Source organism: Podarcis muralis, chromosome 12 (assembly GCF_964188315.1).
Source record: "Podarcis muralis chromosome 12, rPodMur119.hap1.1, whole genome shotgun sequence".
In the NCBI taxonomy this organism is placed as follows: domain Eukaryota; kingdom Metazoa; phylum Chordata; class Lepidosauria; order Squamata; family Lacertidae; genus Podarcis; species Podarcis muralis.
Genome location: NC_135666.1, coordinates 49,975,050 through 49,997,727, shown reverse-complemented (window position 1 = coordinate 49,997,727; position 22,678 = coordinate 49,975,050). Strand labels below are relative to the sequence as shown.

At 44.4% G+C, this 22,678-nt stretch overlaps 1 protein-coding gene across 2 annotated transcripts in view; it reads left to right on the top strand.

The window, feature by feature from the left end:
* The first annotated feature begins 1,870 nt into the window (after window positions 1-1,870).
* Window positions 1,871-22,678, top strand: part of TGM4 (transglutaminase 4) — a 33,252-nt gene continuing 12,444 nt past the window's right edge. The window contains exons 1-9 of one of the 2 annotated variants that reach the window (XM_077916417.1): window positions 1,871-2,547; window positions 9,959-10,138; window positions 11,494-11,600; window positions 12,326-12,455; window positions 15,554-15,672; window positions 18,333-18,440; window positions 19,832-20,006; window positions 21,777-21,915; window positions 22,203-22,306. In XM_077916417.1, the coding sequence (XP_077772543.1) occupies window positions 2,532-2,547; window positions 9,959-10,138; window positions 11,494-11,600; window positions 12,326-12,455; window positions 15,554-15,672; window positions 18,333-18,440; window positions 19,832-20,006; window positions 21,777-21,915; window positions 22,203-22,306 (1,078 nt within the window). In that variant the 5' untranslated portion in view covers window positions 1,871-2,531. The remainder of the gene's footprint in view (window positions 2,548-9,958; window positions 10,139-11,493; window positions 11,601-12,325; window positions 12,456-15,553; window positions 15,673-18,332; window positions 18,441-19,831; window positions 20,007-21,776; window positions 21,916-22,202; window positions 22,307-22,678) is intronic. The other variant, XM_077916416.1, reaches the window with a different exon arrangement.

Sequence of the window (22,678 nt, the reverse complement as noted above, 5' to 3'; positions counted from 1 at the left end):
CTATTCTGCTGAAAATGGTTTCAGACAATGGACTTGTAAAAGGGTAAAAAAATACTGGGAAATAATTTATAATGAATTGGAAAAAAGAATGTTTTAAAGTACTTTCCCCAAAAAAACAAAGTCCTTTTTGTTGGGGATAATTCAGATAATTCAGATGGAAATTCCCAGGTGTCAAAAAAGACTATTTATGTATGCCACTACTGTAGACCGTGTTTTGTTAGTCCAAAAATGGAAAATGAGTGAGGTCCCAACTAAAGAAGAATGACAACTGATTGAACACACGCAGCTGGCAGACTTAACTTATAGAATAAGAGAACAAGAAGAATATATGTTTAAAGATGATTGGAAAATGTTTAATGTATATATGGGTGAAGACTGTGCACATTTGAAAACGTTGGCAGCATTAAGAAAAATTCAACAGTGTAAATAAGTTTTGATGGATGTAAAAATGGAATACTGAATGGCTTAGTTCAGGCACAGGCAAACTCTGGCTCTCCAGATGTTTGGGACTATAATTCCAATCATCCCTAGCTAACAGGACCAGTGGTCAGGGATGATGGGAATTGTAGTCCCAAACATCTGGAGGGCCGGAGTTTGCCTATGCCTGGCTTAGTTTATGTAGAATATGCATAGATCTATGGCATGCAAATTCAACCATGGAAGGAGAAGAAGGGAAGTCATTGCTGTTTTAAGGTTGTTCAAATGAGTATTCTAAAATGTAAAATAGAAAAAAAATTAATATAAATTATACAAAAAAGAAAGAAAATGGTTTCAGATGAGCTGCTTAAAGTTGGTCAATCTGGCTGGCAAGGCTTCAGCCAGGCACATCCTCCTGTTGTAAGGGGAATGACAAATGTTGTGCTTCCATGGAGACTAATGGTTACATCTGTTTGGTTTTTTTTCTCAGGGGCAAGTGGGGGCCACATACCAGTGGTGGGTGAGCCCCAAAGACCCAAAGACCAAAGCACACAAATGACACAATAACTTGGCCATGCCAGAAGAGTTTGCAGTGTTTCCTCACTGAGCTAAGAAAGGGGCTGCCTGTTTTCAGCACACAGCAGAGAAACTAGCTTCTGCTTCTTCTACTACTTCTTCTGGATCCACACATCCTTCCACAGTGGAGACATAGGTTTCTGGGCAGGAGTTGATCACAGTGAGTGTTTGCCAAGCGTGCCTTCCTCTTAGCACATTTCTCCCTTTCATCTTGAGTTTGAGTGTCTTCAAAGCCCACGACACCTCGGGTAAAGGCTGCTCTCCAACTGGAGCGCTCAAAGAGTGAGACACGACTAAACCACAACAACAACAGGGTTCGAAATTCACCAAGTACATTTTGAATCTTGCTTTCAGCCACTTGCGACCAAGTGAAGATTGCCAGGCGCCAGGATTGTGCCCGACGTCTCCACCATCTGGAGGCGCATGCCTGGACATCCTTGGATCTTGACTGCTTCCACACACTAGCAACACATCCTTTCGAATTCTATCTGTGGTACTTTATCTACACAATCAGAATGAATTTCAGGAACCCAAAGTCGTATTGAAAAATACAACTTTCAAGCCGTCTGGTCCAAACATGGCAACTAGGCATTCCATTTTGGCAACTGTAACCCTGGTTTAAGGAGCCATTTGGTGCCTAGATGATATATCTAAGCTTCTAACACTTCTAACACCTCCATAACTCTCTTCCAAAGAAAACCACATAAAACTCAGGTAATCGTTGCAGCCCTTGTGTTTCTTACCGCTCTTGAGAAGTGGGTCAAGCTTAACAACATCATGATTTTACCACCCCATTGTATTTTGCTTGGGTTGAGCAGGAAATTTGAACTACTCAGGGAAGAAAAAATTAATTTTTATTCCCACCACCTCCTAGTTTTAAAGTATCTGTGCATGGGTCATTTGTCTGTTTGGTTGTAAGTCACTTTGGGTTGCCCTGGGCAAGACAAAACAACTAACAAACTTAATAAACGAATAAAATATTCTGCATTTGAAAATGCCAACCTTAAATAAATATCTGTGCAAGTTTCCTCTGCTTTCAGCCTCAACTGGCTACAGATGAGGATGATCGAGTTTTAGCAAGTCCTTGATCCTGACGCCACTAAAATCCATGACCAGAGCAGTTGATTAAACCAATAAGTTGACCAAACCTTTGACTTAATGGGAGAAATGACGTTTCCTTAAGGAGTAAACTTCTTCTGATGGCCATTTTGATACAGTCCATTTCATCCAAATTGTGAATGAAGAAACAAGGCATGTGAGTGACTTTCCCTTGATTTCAGATAAGCCACCTGTCACGGCCTTAATTGGCACATGTCTTTTCGGCTACTTAGGATGGTTTCATGCTCCTTGCAAACTTTGAAAGTTGTTCTTGCATTTCAGTTTCCTCTTTCCTAGCCCCACCCCCCTTGCAATGTGCATTCTAACACCTCAAAGAACCTGATAAATAGGAGGCAGCTTCCTTCAGCCCAGTCAGAAAAACGTGGGACCAGCCGCTCCTGCCTGTGCAAATCTTACAGAAGCAAAGCCCAGGAGAAACCATGAGCAAAGCAGCTGGTAAGTACATAAAGGATGTTTAGTTCTCCTCGAATTGATTTCTTCTATCTGATAGCCCTGGGTAACACAACCTGCAATGAAATGATTTTATGAGTTTACTGCTGAGGATTTATGGGCACATCAGCCCCTGAGATTTAGAGCCAACACCTATAATTGTTTAATAAATGTTGGAGTGCTGCTCTTTGATCTTCAGATAACATGGGTATAATGCCCTTTAAGTTTGTGTCCCTATGCTATATACTCTACAAGAACTAACAGACCCATTAAAAAGCCTTTGAGGTTCATGCAGTGCTTTTTTTCCCTTAAAAATTGTTGAAGGGTACTCTCCTTTTCCTACTCTTGTTGAAATACTGCCCCTCAATGAGGCCAAACCTAGATCCACAAAATGTTTAGGGGTATGTGTACACCCACATTCCCCCAGAAAAAAAGCACTGGGTTCATGTATATTAAAGGTAAAGGGACCCCTGACCATTAGGTCCAGTCGTGACCGACTCTGGGGTTGCGGCGCTCATCTCGCTTTATTGGCCGAGGGAGCCGGCGTACAGCTTCTGGGTCATGTGGCCAGCGTGACGAAGCCGCTTCTGGCGAACCAGAGCAGCGCACGGAAACGCCGTTTACCTTCCCACCAGAGTGGTACCTATTTATCTACTTGCACTTTGACGTGCTTTTGAACTGCTAGGTTGGCAGGAGCAGGGACCGAGCAACGGGAGCTCACCCCGTCGCAGGGATTCGAACCGCCGACCTTCTGATCGGCAAGTCCTAGGCTATGTGGTTTAACCCACAGCGCCACCCGCATCCCTTCATGTACATTACTATGTAGTAAAGGTCCTATTTTCTTTTTCTTTTTTAATGTTTTAATTAGCCATTTCAACATAACAAATTATAAAAACATATCCTATACATTATTTTCCCCCTCCCCCTTCAAACCCTCCCTCCCCCCCAAAAAACTTCCCTCAGCGCCTCTCTCTGATTTCTCAGCACATATTATTCTCTGCATGTTATGAAATTATACATATCCTTACATTATCTATCTGCCATGTTATCAACCAATAAATTTGTGTATGTTTATTCAAAACCTGCCAAGGAATCCAATTCATTTTGTTGTCCTTTTAGATAATTTGTAAAAAGCTCCCATTCTTCCTTAAAGTCACAGTTGTCCTTGTCCCGCAATTTGTATGTCAATTTAGCCAGCTCTGCGTAGCTCATCAATTTTTCTGGCCACTGTTCTTTCGTTGGGATTTCCTCGTTTTTCCATCCTTGTGCTATCAAGGAAACAGGGTAAAGGTCCTATTTTCTTATCAGCATGACTAATAGTTTTTTAATGGTTTTGTGAGCACGCATGCCAAGTAAAAAGCAAAAAAGCAAACCGGAAACATTTAATTAAAGGCACAGTTGCTCTTTGAAACTGCAGTAGTGCTTTCCTGTACATACTTTCAACTACTGCTGTGTTTTATTGCAAAAATAAAATCAGGGTTTTTGGAGGGGGGAATTGGGGGGGAAACACAGAAAACACTATAATTGTCACAATGACGTTGCATGGATTTTCTGTAAAAAAATTAGGAGCCGGTTGTGGCAATTCCAGAGAAATGGCTAGAGTAGAAGTAACCTGTCTTTCACATAAGCACATCAAAAGATGAAGAGAGGCTCAAAAGCACACCTGAAATCTGCCCATGGAGAATACAAGCTTAAGCGTCCATTGACGTAGAAAATAATTTCCCGGTGTTGACAGCGTACGCAGTTTTTGAGGAGCGGATCATGCATGACTAGCCATAGAGAATAAATTCCTCTTGTACACAATTCCCCCCTGCCAAATTATTACCCCTTGTTTCCTGTTCTTGTTTGCTTAACAGAGAAGAATGCCTTTACTAATTCCCTTTTTATTTTCTTTAAAAGGAACTTCTCCACTTTGTCATGAGCAAACAATTGCGGTCGGCATTTAGAGGATATTTCTGGGGCACCTTTATTATTTCCTGCTTTCCTTCAGCTGTGGTGATATTACCGTATTGGCCTGAATATAAGCCTCACCCCCCCCCCCCTAATTCTGACTGTGAAAAGTTAGAAGTGCAGCTTAAATTTGCGACCTTACAAAAATGGGCTTTTACGATATCGCTGCTGAAGCAGACCTATGGTAAAACGGAATGCGTATGAGTGCCTGCAGGATTTTAAGGGAGCGGCTTATATTCGGGTATTGTCTTTTTTTCTCCCCACCCCCACCCCCTTGAATTTTAAAGGTGTGGCTTATATTTGGGTGCGGCTTATATTCGGGCAAATACGGTATAAAGGTGATATCAGACATAAGCTAATTAACTTCCTTCTATATGTAAAGAAAAGAGAGAGGGGCACCAAATTGGCAGCCTGATCTTTGCCACACTTGCTATGCTGGCATAACTGGAAGTAGTATCTCCTCCAGCAGAGACAACCAAAATCTGGGGTGTTCTGGGTCAATTTTTTGTCCAACAGTGTGAAGAAGAGAGGAGGATTCTCAGTAGAAAATGGCAGAGGATGAGCTCTTTCAGAACAGGAGCCAAAGTGGTTCTTTACAGATGTTGTTGGACTACAACTCCCATCATCCCTGACAATTGGCCTTGCTGGTTGTGGCTGATGGAATAATAATACTAATAATTTATTATTTATACCCTGCCCATCTGGCTGGGTTTCCCCAGCCACTCTGGGCGGCTTCCAACAGAATATTAAAATACAATAACCTATTAAACATTAAAAGCTTCCCTAAACAGGGCTGCCTTCAGATGTCTTCTAAAAGTCTGGTAGTTGTTTTTCTCTTTGACATCTGGTGGGAGGGCGTTCCACAGGACGGGCGCCACTACTGAGAAGGCCCTCTGCCTGGTTCCCTGTAACCTCACTTCTCACAGCGAGGGAACCGCCAGAAGGCCCTCGGAGCTGGACCTCAGTGTCCAGGCAGAACGATGCGGGTGGAGACACTTCTTCAGGTATACTGGGCTTTAAGGTCAGCACCAACACTTTGACTTGTGCTCGGAAACATACTGGGAGCCAGTGTAGGTCTTTCAAGACCAGTGTTATGTGGTCTCAGTGGCCGCTCCCAGTCACCAGTCTAGCTGCCGCATTCTGGATTAGTTGCATAGGCGCCGACTCCATGGGGCCTGAGGGGGCCCGAGCCCCCTCAAAAATTTGTTTGGGGGGGCTCTGCCCCCCCAATAATTTAAGAAAGTTATTAGTTTCGCACACTGCTTCCCTGCGAAAGCGGGCGGAGGCGGCGAAGCGGCGGCGAGATCTAGGCTGCCCGGGGAGCTGCGCCGCGGCCGGGCGGGAGTCCCCTCGGGGGTCGGGGGCTGCCTGCCCTCGCCTCGCTCCTCCGCGGCCTCCGCCCGGGATGCTGCCGCCCGGCCCTCGCAGTGCCGGCGAAACCCCGAGGCGCTCCTTGCTCACGCTGGCGCGGCTGCCCATGGCCCGCCCGCCCGGCCCGCCCTCGCCCCTCCCGACCCGCCCTCGCCTCTCCCGGCCCGCCAGCGCCGCCCCCTTTCTCGGGAAGGGAGAATCCGCCGTCGCTGGCCAGAAGGGGGAAAGCCGAGGCGAGACAACCTCCCGTTGATCATTCGCTTAGAAAACTTCCCGGGGCAGGACCCCGGTATGGGCCCCCCCCAATATTTTTTATAAGTCTGCGCCCCTGATTAGTTGTAGTTTCCAGGTTACCTTCAAAGGTAGCCCCACATGGAGTGCATTGCAGTAGTCCAAGCGAGAGATAACCAGAGCATGCCCCACTCTGGCGTGACAGTCCTTGCGTAGGTAAGGTCTCAGCCAGCTGCCAGATGGAGCTGGTAGAAGTTGTAGTCTTAACTCTTATCTGGCAGGTGTCTTTTGCCTATCCGTGAAATAGTCTAGGGGTACCTGTTGCTCATTTGCTGAGATGTGTGGGCCCAACCATTTTCTTTCAAATGGCCAAGAACATTGCATTGCTAAGAGCGCCTGGACTAAAATTGTCTACCAAAAACTTCACTCTTGTGGTTTATCACCACAACAGCTGCTCACGCTGGGTTTTAGTAAAGCAAGCAATTTAATTTAAGTGCCTATATGATATCAAGTGACAGAACAACCTGCCCGCAATAAGGGAACTTTGCCCGTGGTATGACTATTTTCCACCTAGTCATCTTGACTCTCTGGTACCCTATCTGCATAACTTAATAATTCTAAAATATAGATGCGTTTTTACTCTTGCAAGATTGAATATACTGCCTTCGGCTGTACTTGAGGGACGATTCCAAAAAATTCCACTGGAAAAATGATTATGTCCCTGTGGATTTGGCAGTACCAAATCGGTAGCGCATGTCCTTCTGGCTTGCACTCTTTATAAAGATTTGAGGAGTGAAGTTATCACCCCACTATTGTCCATTCCGGGTTCCCCAACCGCTGGTACAATGTCCTTTCTCTTGGCAGATCAGGATGAACAGGTGACAGCAAAGGTTGCAAGGCTTTTAGCTGGGGCAATTAGAATAAGATCCATTATCTGACTATTGATCCAAACCCCCAAAATGTATTTTATATAGTTGACTTTTTACCTTTATCTTCTGTATACCGCATTTTGTTTGATTGCTATGGCTGGTGGCTGATGCAAATAAAGATTCATGCATTGCATTGCATTGCATTGCATTGCATTGCTAAAACTTACTCCTGTTGGTTTCTGCTGCTAAAGACAGCGAGTCAGCCTCTGTCCATATAAATAGAAAGCATGCTTAAACTTTCTGCTAGTGTTAATAAATGTCATCGTAAGCGGAATGAAAGATTTATATTCTGTCTTGCATTGAGTGACACAAGCAAATATTACGTTCTGTCCGTCGATCCATTATGTTAAAGTAGAACCTAAGCATGTAATAAATACTGCCTAGAAATGTAACTTTGAGAGATGTTTTAATAGGTAAATCTGTTTTACAGCACATATTTTTGAAAACTGCTAATTTTATTTATATTTGGTGGGGGGCAATGGTTAACTTGTTTCTAACATCTGGTTTTATTGGTAATTTAATGCAGTGCTTTTTTCCTAAAAACATGTTTAGGGGTACTCTCATTTTGACTCAATTATAATTTCCCCCAATCCTTATTAAAATTTTGGTCTTCCTGATTTCTGATTCTTCCGGATCATTTTTGCCATTTCGGCATAATCCATCAACTTAATCTGCTGTTCTTCTCCAGCCAGGACTTTGTCCTCTTTCAATCCCACGGCCAATAACATCTGCACAGCTTTGGTCGCATACATAAATAGTCTTTTCTGCTCCATTGGGATTTCGGCACCTAGAATTCCTAAAAGCAAGGCTTCGGGTTTTGTAGAAGAAGTTATTTTAAACATTTTCCCCAATTAATTATATATTATTTCCCAAAATTCTTTTACTACCTTACATGTCCACCACATATGATGGAAAGTGCCTTCTTTTTCCTTACATTTCCAACATATATTTAACCCTGACAAATCAACTTTTTCAAACCCCACTGTAAAAAAAATAATGTGTCTAACTCACAGCCAACTCAAGGTCAGATTGAGAGATTTATTAATGGGAGGGAAGAGGTAGCCTTTGAAAGTTAGAATGGTCAACATTTGCCTGCAAAGGTGTGCCTGTGCCTTTTAGTAACTATACGACAGGGAGACACGCAATAGTTAGCACATCTGTCATCACATCAATGCAACAATAGTTTAAAAAAGAAAACGTTTGCTGTCCCCACTCCCTCTCTCTCTCTCTCTGTACACGTCTTAAGTGCCCTGGACAGGTACAGCTCTAAGAAGCAGGAAATTGCTCATCCAGAAATGAGAAATAAGGCCATGGTGCTTTTGTATTGATTTTCCATGGCCACTTCTGCAACCAGCTCCTTGGGGAATCAGAATGCAAGTTTGGGCAGACCTAAAACAATGTCACCTGTTAGGTGTAAGCACAAAGATGGCATGGGATCATTTCTATCTCTCCTTTGATATTAAGTAAAGGTGGTATCAAAAACTACAAACCTGTGTAATGTTTCTTACGCAGGATTGTAATATCAGTACTAAGGCACTGGTAGTAGTCTCTGTTTCTATGCAGTGGGGAGAAAGCCCCTTCCTCTGCGGCCAGCACAGAAACACAGGCTGCTAGCAGGGTAGTAAAAATATTTGCCTTCTCCTAAGCAGACTGGCATGGGACGCGGGTGGCGCTGTGGGTTAAACCACAGAGCCTAGGACTTGCCGATCAGAAGTTCGGCGGTTTGAATCCCCGTGACGGGGTGAGCGCCCATTGCTCAGTCCCTGCTCCTGCCAACCTAGCAGTTCGAAAGCACGTCAAAGTGCAAGTAGATCAATAGGTGCCACTCTGGCGGGAAGGTAAACGGCGTTTCCGTGCGCTGCTCTGGTTCGCCAGAAGTGGCTTAGTCATGCTGGCCACATGACCCGGAAGCTGTACGCCGGCTCCCTCAGCCAATAAAGCAAGATGAGTGGCGCAACCCCAGAGTCAGTCACGACTGGACCTAATAGTGAGGGGTTGCTGCATCTCTCCTCCGCTGGTGTGCTGCGTTTCCATGCTGGGTACAAAGAAGGGATGCAGGTGTTAGACCACAGAGCCTAGGGCTTGCCGATCAGAAGGTCGGCGGTTCAAATCCCTGCAACAGAGTAAGCTCTCGTTGCTCTGTTCCAGCTCCTGCCAACCTAGCAGTTCGAAAGCACACCAGTGCAAGTAGATAAATAGGTACCACTGCGGCGGGAAGGTAAATGGTGTTTCTGTGCGCTCTGGTTTCCATCACTGTGTCCCATTGCACCAGAAGCAGTTTAGTCATGCTGGCCACATGACTTGGAAAGCTGTCTTTGGATAAACGCTGGCTCCCTTGGCCTGAAAGCGAGATGAGCACCGCAACCCCATAGTCGCCTTTGACTAGACTTAACCATCCTGGGGTCCTTTACCTTTTGTAAGCTTATACATGTTGTAGCATTAACATTGCCTTTAAACTTCAGAAACCACCAAGCTGAATGAGACGCCAGCCTCCTCTAATACGCAGGCAAACATGAAAACCATTGCCCTAAATGGCCTTGGCCCAGTATACCTGAAGGAGCATCTCCACCCATCGTTCAGGCTGAGGGCCACCTCTGAGGGCCTTCTGGCGGTACCCTCATTGCGAGAAGTGAGGTTACAGGGAACCAGGCAGAGGGCCTTCTCAGTAGTGGCACCTGCCCTGTGGAACGCCCCCCCCACCAGATGTCAAGGAGATAACCAACTATCCAACTTTTAGAAGACATCTGAAGTCAGCCCTGCACAGGGAATTTTTAATGTCTGGTGTTTTGTTGTATTTTTAATATTTTATTGGAAGCCACGTAGAGTGGCTGGGGAGACCCAGTCAGATGGGTTTATTATTTATTATTTATTATAATAAATAAATTATTATTATTGATTGATTGATTGATTGCTGCCTTCTTTGCCATCATTTCCAGGTGATCCGCTGAAGGTTACTGGAATCGATTTCCTCCGAGAGCAGAATACCCGCCTCCATCACACCAGCGACTACAACAACGGCAGCCTGATTGTGAGACGTGGGCAGCCTTTTGAGTTGAAGCTGACTTTAAGCAGGGAGCTGAACAACAATGACAAAGTCACACTGCAGCTCAGAATTGGTAAGCGAGCAAAACATGGCTTGATTCATCCCAGGTTGTCTGGGAATACAGCAGAGCAATTCAGACATTTATCCTTCAGAGATGCCACAATCTGCTATCAGGGTCAGGCAGACACGGTGGGCAAGTTCAATAAAATTTGAAAGCATTTGTTTGGTTTCCTGAATGGCTTCCAATGCGGATATTTTTATATGTTTTGAGAAGAGAAATGGAACTCAAGCGGGGAACCAGAGCGGGAGATCCATGTTGTCGTTTATTATTCCACTGATTTCCCAGGTAATCTCTTCCAGGTAGACTACCATAGAATCATAGATCGGAAGGGATCCTGTTATGTACTGAAGTTCTCACCCTGGGCCAGCAGGGGGATACTGTAGATAGTTATGCAAATAAGGGATCGAAAATGACGTTCAGTGATTGGATAGTTTTAGAAAATTGTTACAGTTACATTGTACTGGAGCTCTATATAAGCAGGCTGGCTGAACCCTTCAGTTGAGTTCTGTTCTGGCCTGTGAACTTAACAGATCCCAAGGGTCTTCTAGTGCAATGTGGGAATCTCAACTAAATCTCTTCCAGGAACTGATCACATTGAGAGTTGCTTGGCTTTAGCAATGTAACAATATCATAATCTTCGAAGCCACGCTACTCCTTGAGTACAGAAAGAACAACACACACTGCTAAGCTTTTAATTTTTCTAAGGATTAGAAACAGGAACGCTTTGTTTAATCGAGGGTTTTGTGATTCTACATCAGATGCCAAATTGTGTGGTAAAGAGATTGTGAATACAATGTACTGCTTACCTCCTGGGACTGTTGTATTAGAGGAAACACACAAGCCACTTAGCAAAATTATTTTGCACCCTTCTCTGCGCAGTAGAAAATGCTTCAGAGATGGGGCCTAAAAACAAAGGCTATTGTCATATTCAGGGGACGCGGGTGGCGCTGTGAGTAAAACCTCAGCGCCTAGGACTTGCCGATCGTCAGGTCGGCGGTTCGAATCCCCGCGGCGGGGTGCGCTCCCGTCGTTCGGTCCCAGCGCCTGTCAACCTAGCAGTTCGAAAGCACCTCCGGGTGCAAGTAGATAAATAGGGACCGCTTACCAGCGGGAAGGTAAACGGCGTTTCGTGTGCTGCGCTGGCTCGCCAGATGCAGCTTGTCACACTGGCCACGTGACCCGGAAGTGTCTCCGGACAGCGCTGGCTCCCGGCCTATAGAGTGAGATGAGCGCACAACCCTGGAGTCTGGCAAGACTGGCCCGTACGGGCAGGGGTACCTTTACCTTTACCTTTATTGTCATATTCACTGCTGACACTTTTTTTGGAATTTATTGATGTTGTTCTTTTTGAATTTATGTCCTTCCAGGTGAAAAACCAATGCAGTCCAATGGGACTCTTCTATCCATGAATGCAAGATCAGGACAGGCAGATCAATCCTGGAATGCCAAGATTTGTCAAACAAATGGGAAGGAGGTACCGTACATATGTTTGGGATAGCCTAGACTGAAATGGCCATTTACATTTTATGGCCACCACACAGAAGGTGGTTTAAATTGCTCTTCAGGGTGAATGTCATTTCCGGTCAAGACTTTTCACTACGGTATTTTATTTGTGATACCCTTCATGATATCCAGAATGTGATATAGGGGTGCTCAAGGGACCCAGGTCATCAAGACCTGAGTTCAGTTGCGTTCCAACTTGGAGGGGGGGAGCCCTGTTTCTATGTGTGGTAGGACTTCTGAGAGATGTCCCTTCTGTAAGTTACACGTGAGTACCCAGGGTGGCGCTGTGGGTTAAACCACAGAGCCTAGGACTTGCTGATCAGAAGGTCGGCAGTTTGAATCCCCGCAATGGGGTGAGCTCTGCCATCCCACTTTCCAACTTCCATTATTTGCATCTCCTGTAGAAGAGGTTCAGTAGAACAGTTTCTTCTCTCTTTAACCAGAATATTTTTGTAATCTGCTTTGAGGTGTTTTTGTTTTTTGTTTTACAATCAATTGGTGTGTGAATTTCATGAAATAAATAAATTGGGCAGATGTTAGTTTTGCTTGTTCTGTATTTTCTGGAAGCTGTTTGTTTAATAACTAAGACACTAGACCATCTGGACTAGGGTGTGTTCACATTTAAATGGAATAATGGGGATACCTAATTATCATGTACACTATTATAGCCCTATGATGTTCTCGTGTTTTTCTTAGTGCCGCATAGTTGTAACCAGTCCAGCAGATGCAATTATTGGAAAATATCTTCTTAATGTGATCACGGGACCTAGCGTTTATACTCCTGATAAAAAATGTGTCTACGTTTTGTTCAATCCCTGGTGCGAAGGTAATTCATGTGACCTAATGAGATTTCATTCATATTGCTATAATAGAAGGTTAACTTTAAAAAATGTGTCTCTTGTTTAGCTCTTTTCCTCATAAGTGCAATGAAAGCTGGTTTTGCAGTGATTCCATGAGGTGTATGATATTTTTTAATGAGGTCATCAGGTTATGAAACTTCCTTCTGTTGCTGCTCACAGTATAATTATTGCAACCCAGTTTAAACGTAAGCAGGGGTACATTTCAACACCCTGAAAAATTGCCCATAAAACCCTGCCTGTGGGACATTTAAAACACATGATGTCTCTCATGGAATCTTGGGAGTTGTAGTTTTCCCCTCACAGAGCCACCATTCCTAGAAGCATTAAGAAACTACAGTTCCCAACATTCATCTGCTTTGAATGCTGTGGAGACAAGAGTTTTATTTGGCGTTCTCTTGGGATGCGTGGATAACAACCGCTCTGTTCCAATAATGTGTTTGAAAATATTGTGCTTGTGAATGAACAGAGGGGTGGGTATAAATGGCATAGTTGCTACTGGGGATCTGATCTGTTTTATTGGCTGTCTGCTTTTTTTTTTAAAAAAAAAGATATTTATTGAAATTTTCAAAAAATCCAGAAAAAAGAAAAAAAGGGGAAAAAATTAAAAACACTCAACGTTTACAATCCTTATTTTCAATAACATATTTCCATGACTTCCCCACGCCTCCCCTTCTTGTATTCCATTTCCAATTGTTAGTTCAACAAGTTCTTGTCCCCAATTTTTAACCTTATTATATTTAGTTCATTATTATATTTAGTTCATTTTATGTATCCAATTTTAACTTATAAACATCAGTCTTTATACGTCAGTACTCATTCTTAAAACCTTTTTCAAAGGTCGACCCAAATTCCCTTCCACGAATTCCCCATTTTTATACTAATAACAAAACAGAATAAAAAGAATCAGAATATAATTGTACACCCTTTGGATTCCCAAACCCCACCCCCCCTTTCCCGGTTTCGATCCCCAACGAATGTCCATCAGTCTATCTGCTATCAGCCTGGAGACCACACGTCCGAGGCTCTTAATTCTCTCTCCATTCCTCTCTGCCGGTTTTTTTGATAGTCCTTTGTATTAAACACCAAATCTCGGAGAAGCTCTGTCCCAATAGGGTCCATATTTCTTCCAGCCAGACCTCCATATTTAAAAGTGGAGCTCAAATCTTGTTTCTTAATCCTTTTGCAGCCAAATGTACCTCAGGTTAAACCGCCACAAAAGGGTCATGCTTTCAGCATGCACAACAGTTGGCAGAAGTAGTTCTGAAAAGCAGCAATATTTCCCCCTTTCTGGTGTGCATGCTCCCATTCATCCACTCTCAAACTCAGTGCTGTTTTTCTAGAAAAAGAGGAGCCAGAATTCACCATGAACGCCTCCCTTGTTATAATGGCAATGGCGCCCACCTGAGATGGGCCGGAACTGAGTCCCAGAGAGTTCTGGCTGGCGGGAAAAAGCCCTGGTCAAACTAAGGCTCAGCCCTTACCCAGATGGTAGCTGTTTCTGGAGAAAAGCCACGTCCCTTGTGCGCACACAGGCGTGAGTTAGGCAGCCTGTTTCCGAGTCATGGATGGAGTGAGTCCAGCAGAGGCAGATTCTTTTTTCCTTTTCTTTTTGGGTAAATATTTTTATAGAAAGTTTTCAACGTGAGGTACAATAAAGCCAAACAAATCTTTATAAAAGGGAAAAGATACAGAAAAGCCAAACAAGAGAAAGAAAGATAAAAAAACAAAAAATAAAGAGGCAAGGGATAAAAGAAACAGAGAGAGAGAGAGAGAAAGAGAAAGAAAGAAAGAAAGAAAGAAAGAAAGAAAGAAAGAAAGAAAGAAACTACAGTGGATGCTCAGGTTGCGAAAGTGATCCGTGCGGGATGCATGTCCACAACCCGCAGTGTCCACAACCCGCAGCAGCGGGTCTGCGCACACGTGGGTTGCGATTCGGTGCATCTGCGCATGTGCAAAGCGGGATTTAGCGCTTCTGAGTATGCACGACCACCGAAACCCAGAAGTAACCCGTTCCGGTACTTCCGGGTTTTGGTGGTCCGCAACCCCAAAAAACCTGAAGCGTCTGTACCCAAGGTATGACTGTAACTAACTAACTAGCCAGTGTGGTGTAGTGGTTAAGAGCGGTAGTCTCGTAATCTGGTGAACCGGGTTCGCTTCCCCGCTCCTCCACATGCAGCTGCTGGGTGACCTTGGGCCAGTCACACTTCTCTGAAGTCTCTCAGCCCCACTCACCTCACAGAGTGTTTGTTGTGGGGGAGGAAGGGAAAGGAGAACGTTAGCCGCTTTGAGATTCCTTCGGGTAGTGATAAAGCGGGATATCAAATCCAAACTCTTCTTCTTCTAACTAACTCTCTATCACAATATAATTTATCCATATACAGAAAAGTAGACCTTTCCCAGCTCTCACCTGGGAACTTCTGTTTCTTCCCCCAGCCTCCCACCCTGGGAGATCCCTTTTTCTCTGTCTCCCACACCAAGCCCCTCATCATCCCCCCTGTCGTCTCTATGTGTATGTCTTTGTCAGTCCAAGATAGAGGACTTCTAAAAGTTAAAAATAAAACCAGCTAAGTTAAGGGCAAAAAAGAGGGGAAAGTAAAGAAAAAAGAGTTAGATTCTATATCTGATTCAAAAAGAGGTTTATTCACTGAGTCTCTTGGGCTTGCTAATCTGAAGGTCTGCGGTTCAGATCCACGCGACAGGGTGAGCTCTTTTCCTGGACTTAACTGTCCAGGGGTCCTTTATCTTTGTTATTAAATGCTTTTCTTCTAGAAAAACATGTTGGTACTTCATACTGTTGAATATCCCCAGAAAAAAAGCACTGAACATACTTTATAATGAGAAGAAGAAATACATATAGCGGGCCATTTTGTTAATGTGGGTGGGATCCATAGCTGGGACTGGAAAGCCAGAATGCAAATTGATAGTTTTGAGCCCATCAGTGTACTTATCTGTCTATCCATCCGTTTCTTACTGTCTGAAAGCCGCAAGTATGTCGTTTGCCCAGTTTCTCCCCAGTCAGACTTCCTGGAAAAAAAGAAATAACACACTCACATATTTTCTTTAGCGGATTCTGTCTTCATGCCTGGTGATGCTGAAAGAGCAGAGTACGTGCTCAATGACACTGGCTATCTCTACGTTGGATCAACAAAAATGATACGTGGAAGACCTTGGAATTTTGGGCAGGTACAGACTCGCATGTTTCTCTCTCTGTCTGGATGTGAGCAGGTTGCAATTTCTGTGCGAGGTTCCAGCAACCACAAACAGAAGCCTTGGAATCCTGTTTCGGCTTGGGGTTGTTTGTTTTTTGAGATGGGAGGAGAGGAATTTCAGGAGCGGGGACATGGGGAGTGGGGGAAAAGGACATCTTCACTTGTTGCACTAAAACGATCAGTTGCCCAATGATTCCTCACATAAAATATAATATCTAAATTCCAACAGTCGCGAGCAGAGGATCCCGGCGCCAGCGGCAAACCGCTATGTACAGTGCATGTACGGCGTCGCACCCCTGCACTGTAACAACGCTGCACATGCACTGTGCATAGTGGTTTGTTGCTGGCGCTGCTCAAGCGCCGTACGGACGGAGGGTGGGATCCCTCCGTCGCCACTACAGCCGCATGTAGAGGAACCTCCGCGGCTGTAGCAGCGACGGAGGGATTCCTGGAGCAGCGGCAGCGGCAAACCGCTATGTGCAGCGCATGTGTGGCGTCGCTATGTACGGTGCATGCGTCATACATAGCGGTGTTGCACATGCGCCCTACGTAGCGACGCCCCACCCCGGGTGTCACGCCGCAATCATTTGCCCCTGTTTTTAGGGTAGCCCCAAGTTACTTCCAGGCACTCAAAAACCTATGTCCTCTATTAGAGAAGCCTGCAGCAACAAAACCGCATTTTGGAGTGCTCTTGCTCAGTGTTGCAGACACTGAGGAGCCATGTCTCTCTTCAGGATATTTAATTCCAACCCCACCAACCCGTTTTCTGATTTTCCTCCCAACATTTGATCAGCACCCCCTGACCCCCTGAACAACTTACAATTTTGTACGCAGCCCAGGAAAATTACGCCTCAGCATTGTTGATAGAACAGCAACTATTATTATTATTATTATTATTATTATTATTATTATTATTATTTATTATTTATTACAGTGGTACCTCGAGTTAAGAACTTAATTCATTCTGGAGGTCCATTCTTAACCTGAAACTGTTCTTAACCTGAGGTACCCCTTTAGCTAATGGTGCCTCCTGCTGCCGCCGCACGATTTCTGTTCTCATTCTGAGGTAAAGTTCTTAACCCGAGGTACTATTTCTGGGTTAGCGGAGTCTGTAACCTGAAGCGTCTGTAACCTGAAGTGTCTGTAACCCGAGGTACCACTGTAGTATTATTAGTATTATTATTATTATGCCCTGCCAGTGGGGACAACAGAGGATGTGTTGAGGGTAAACAATAGGCTTTGGCCTCTGACACTCACCAGTGTCTGCTTTTGTACCACATCTACACAATACCATGTCAGTTGGATGGGGGACCGCAAGTTGAGATTCCTGAATTGCAGGGGGTTAGACTAGATGACCCTTAGGGTCCCTTTGCAACTCTGCAACTCTGAAAACTTGCATTTAAACAGATTGTATTCCTACCAGTAGAGGGCAGTAGCATATTGACATACACCCAACAATTCTCATCAGGCTTTTCGAAAGCCTTTAGAGACGGAATTTGTGTGATGCACTGCTGTATTTTGTGCATGGAAAAAAAAGACCCCTTTATACATTCAGAGATGTTGTGTATCTCAAATGCTTTATGTCGGCATCTCTTGGCATCCGTCTGCCTCAAGAGACAATGGAGGAGTATACCTTTGTGTAGGGCTGCCGTATGTCTTGGTTTTCCCGGGAACCTGGCTGCAAAATGGTGTCCGGGCAGATTTTCGGTGAATCTGCAATATGTCCGGGCAATTATTATTTTTTAATGCTTAAAAAATCCAAGAAGAGCCCTCGGCCCCCAATGGCAATCTACTTTTGGGGAGTGAAGTCAAACCATTGGAGAGTTATAGCGCCTGGTGTGGCTATAGAGACCGATACGGGAGAGACATTTTTCGTTGCAGCTGGGGCAGATGAAAGCATCTGATTTAACAGCTACAGATCTCTTTTGCTCCACCCAGCAGTCATTTCTCCTCTGCTCACTGCTGTGGATGCATGACCTGTCTGTCTCTAGACACTGCTGTTCTCTGCCAAGGCCGCCGATTAAATATCGTTTGCTGCCGAACAGCGGCAATGATTTCAGAGACAGTCCCATTTTTCCTTCTGCGTGTCAACACCGCACATTTCGCAAGCATTGAATTCATTTGAAGTTTGCGTATGATGTATTGACATCTCAGCAGCAGTTTTATGCTGTGTTAATTGAAGGAAAATGGGACGCGGGTGGTGCTGTGGGTAAAAGCCTCAGCGCCTAGGGCTTGCCGATCGAAAGGTCGGCGGTTCGAATCCCCGCGGCGGGTGTGCTCCCGTTGTTCGGTCCCAGCGCCTGCCAACCTAGCAGTTCGAAAGCACTCCCGGGTGCAAGTAGATAAATAGGGACCGCTTACTAGCGGGAAGGTAAACGGCGTTTCCGTGTGCGGCTCTGGCTCGCCAGAGCAGCGATGTCATGCTGGCCACGTGACCCGGAAGTGTCTCCGGACAGTGCTGGCCCCCGGCCTCTTGAGTGAGATGGGCGCACAACCCTAGAGTCTGTCAACACTGTCCCGTACGGGCAGGGGTACCTTTACCTTTACCTTAATTGAAGGAAAGGGTGTTTGCTAGTTTGTTTTTCCTGCGGTGCGCAGCTTAAATGTAAGACTTTGCTTTCTGTCTCAAAACAGTTTGAGGAAGATGTTTTGGACTGTTGCATGTACCTTCTGGACAAAAGCCAGCTCAAGCCAAAGGCAAAGAAAGATCCCGTGATCATCTCCAGGGCCATGTCAGCATTGGTAAGTCCTTAAACGTATCTTTTAACTCAAGATTGGATTCTTTGAGGTTAGGACAAGAAATGGGGAAGGACAAATACTGTTATGTACTGAAGTTCTCACCCTGGGCCAGCAGGGGGATACTGTAGATAGTTATGCAAATAAGGGATCGAAAGTGACGTTCACTGATTGGATAGTTTAATAAAGTTGTTACAGTAACGTTGTACTGGAGCTCTATATAAGCAGGCTGACTGAACCCTTCAGTTCAGTTCTGTCCTGGCCTGTGAATAAACAAGAGCTGTTTGAAGAATCGCTGTGTCGTCTCATATGTTCACCCACAATTTAACAAATACCTTCAGATCATGCCCTGTATACCTGTCGTGGCCATAGCATAATACAGAGATAGGGCATGTGTGGCCTTCCAGAGCTATAGCTCAGTGGTATAAATTTAATTAATTATTAATAATAATCCATCTGACTGGTTTACCCCAGCCACTCTGCACGGCTTGCTTTCCCCCTCTTTTTTCTTTATTGGAAATATTTGTTGTTGGTTTTCACAAGAACAAATTTAAAATAATAAAAAGAAAAAACTCTTAACATATCCATATATGAGATTCTCTGAATCTTGTGACTTGCCCCCATCTTGCATGGGTCCTTAAAATAATGTTTTTTAAAGCTAAATATCATTACGTTCTCCACAGTTTTCATCTCTCTAAATTATCCATGTCTTTTGTTTCTTTGCAAGTCATTTTTAAAGTCCAGCTAATGTTTTTATTTGTTTACAATGGTCTCCTAAGTAAGTTATGAATTTTCCCTGTTCTTTTTAAAAGTCGTTATCTTCTTGATTCCTGAGTCTCCCAGTCAGTTTTCCCATTTCAGCATAGTCCTGTAGTTTGGCTTGCCATTCTTCCCTAGTTGGGACTGCTGTTTTTTTCCATCTTTGGACTAGTAAGTAGTATGCTTGCAGCTGTTGTCACATATATAAACAGTCTTTTCTGGTCTTTTGAAATGTCAGAACCTGTAATTCCTAGTAGAAAAGCTTCTGGTTTTTCAACAAATGTTATTTTAAACACCCCCCCCCCCAATTCATTGTATATCAATTCCTCTGTGTGGCTTCCAGGAAATTAAAACACAACATCAAACATTAAAAACTTCAGATGTCTTCTAAAAGTCAGATAGTTTATTTCCTTGACATCTGATTGGAGGGCGTTCCACAAGGTGGGTGCCACCACCGAGAAGGCCCTCTGCCTGGTTCCCTGTAACCTCACTTCTCGCAGTGAGGGAACCGCCAGAAGGCCCTCAGAGCTGGACCTCAGTGTCTGGGCTGAACGATGGGAGTGAAGATGCTCCTTCAGGTAAACAAAGCCATTTAGAGGTTTTGTTGTATGGTTCTGCTATCTTCGTTTGTTTTTTAGGTTAACTCCGAGGATGATCGTGGAGTGGTGTTTGCAAGCTGGTCAGGGAAATATACTGGTGGTACGCCGCCTCTAGCCTGGACAGGAAGTGTCCCCATTTTGCAGCAGTATTACAGAACCAAAAAAAGTGTCTTGTATGGTCAGTGCTGGGTTTTCTCTGGAGTGCTTACCACAGGTGAGGCATGCACCTTGGAGGGAATTCAACTAACCAAATCCTCCATCTTTGTGAGCAGCCTTCTTTTGATAGATACAATACAAGAAACTGGGAAATAAGAGTGGGGCTGTTTCCCTCAAACCAAGCTTGCAGGCTCCCCCCTAATATCTTGGAAACGGGGTGTTGCACTAGGTCAGGGGTCGCCCACCTTTTGGACCCCAGTGGGCACATTTCAAATTCTGAGGAAGTGCTGTGGGCGCCAGTCACAAAATGGCTGCCAGGTTGTGCCACAACATGGGTGCTGTGAGGGGAACTGCATGTAGTGTACCATTACTACTGTTCCATTACCCCAAGGACTATCTCATGCTTTCTATGTCCCACTGGTCCTGATTGTAGAGGTCAAAGGGGTTCATTCCCTTGTACCAGGAAAAATATACAAGGTAGCCACATTGCTATCTCTCTTGCACACAGACTCACTTGCTGCACATGCGCAGGTCAGGGACACACAAGCGTCTCTGCTTCTCACTCAAAAACACACACATCTCTCCCTGTCCTTCCCTTCATGGTGGTGCCTGCTGCCAGCTCCACCTGCTGCCAGCTTCACAGACCCGGCGGGCAACAAGCAAGGAAATAAAATGGGCCACTAAACAAGCAGGGAAGTCACTCTTGCCAACTCCCTCCTCAGTGCCCAATAGCAGCAAGGAAGACCTTTGTGGGTGCCATGATGCCTGCAGACTTCAGGTTGGAGATTCCCCGACTAGATGGACATTTGGTCTGATACTACAGGGCTTTCCTTATATTATTCAGTTTGAAGATCTAAAACTGTTGTACAACTGCACCATTGAGGTCACGGCACCATTTGCCCTCTTATTCCAGCCCAACCTCATACAGTGGTGCCTCGCAAGACGAAAAGAATCCGTTCCGTGAGTCTCTTCGTCTTGCGGTTTTTTCGTCTTGCAAAGCAAGCCCATTAGCGGATTAGCGCTATTAGCGGCTTAGCGGGCTTAGCGGATCAGCTGTTAAGAGGCTTAGCGATCAGCTGATAAGCGGCTTAGCGGATCAGCTGTTTAGCGGCTTAGCAGCTTGGGAAAAAGGGGGGGGGGAAGGAAAAAAACCCTGCAGGAACTCGCAAGACATTTTCGTCTTGCGAAGCAAGCCCATAGGAAATTCGTCTTGCGAAGCACCTCCAAAACGGAAAACCCTTTCGTCTAGCGGGTTTTCCGTCTTGCGAGGCATCCGTCTTGCGGGGCACCACTGTATCTCCTTCTGGGAACAGAGCTCATTCTTATCCCTTGGAATATTCCCCCTGATTAAATTCTGAACTCTTGATACTGCATAGAGAAATGTTCCCTGATACCAAGATGAGGGATTCTTTGGAATGCAGACAGAGAATTGATAAGAATAATGATCTGTTGTGACCTTGACGGAAGCATACAATAGATGAGCCTTCTTGTGTTTTGGCTCATCTTCCTCTCTTTTCCCCCCCTTTCTTCTTTTTTCTTTTATTTCCCCCCCTTTTTTCTCATCCTTTTCTTTTTTCTTTCCCATAATGGCTTATCTTTTATGCCGTGTACTTTGATATTTTTTGTAATTTTTTAGCTTTTTTCATTATTATTATTAAGGAATTTTCTTCTGTAATTTTGGATGTCTATATTTATATGTATTTGTTTAAAGCAAAATAAAAGTATTTAAGAAAAAAATAAAAAAAAAATATCTGAACCCTAATGGGTGTTGAGTGTGGCTGAAGGGAGCCAACTGAATCTGGAGCCGACATCCTTCTCTGTGTTTCAGTTATGCGCAGCCTGGGGATTCCAGCCAGGAGCGTGACCAATTTTGCTTCAGCTCACGACACAGAGGAAAATCTTAAAGTTGACATTTACTTGAATGAAAACGGAGGAAAAATGGAGAATCTAACAACAGACTCAATTTGGTAATCATCGCTACAGATTACTAACTTTCTGAAATTCCCACTCGTGGGGGGAAAATGGTTGCAAGGAGGAAGTTGAGAGCCTAACCCTTATTGCATTTAATATGATCCTCTCCACCCCATCCTTGGTCTAGTAACATATATTGAGATGCCTAGAAATTCATCAGCTAAATCGATGGCCAGTTACTATTTATGCCTTCCTATACCGTCTAATTCTAATGTCTGTTTGATCATGAAAGTGCAGCTGATGATAATTTTTGATTTTAATTCTGAAACCTGACTGAATACAGGAACTTCCACGTATGGAACGATGTCTGGATGAAAAGGCCGGACTTACCAAAGGGCTTTGATGGCTGGCAGGCGATTGATGCCACCCCTCAGGAAAAGAGCCAAGGTAAGACTTGGCTGAAATTTGCAGGAATGGATGTCTTCTGTGCAGATGAAGCCTGCCAAATTTCAGACTGACAGGTGCTGTGTGTGTGGTGTGGATGCGCAAGCAAGGGAACTCTTTAAAGTTAGGAAGTAAAGAGATTTGTTCTGTGTTTTTATTTGAAAATACCACGTATGATAATATTTCCTGGTTGAAAATTAAAGCTGTCAGTCCCAAAACTAAACCTTCCTTCTTTCCCATCTTCTCTTCTGGTGTTTTCATTATATGAAGAGCTTGGGATATGTAACAATTTTAAAGAAACAGTCTTGAGTTCTCTGGACTGCTGCAGTTTCAAGGCGGCCCTAAAGTTTAGCTAGCAGATTTAGTGAGTTGCAG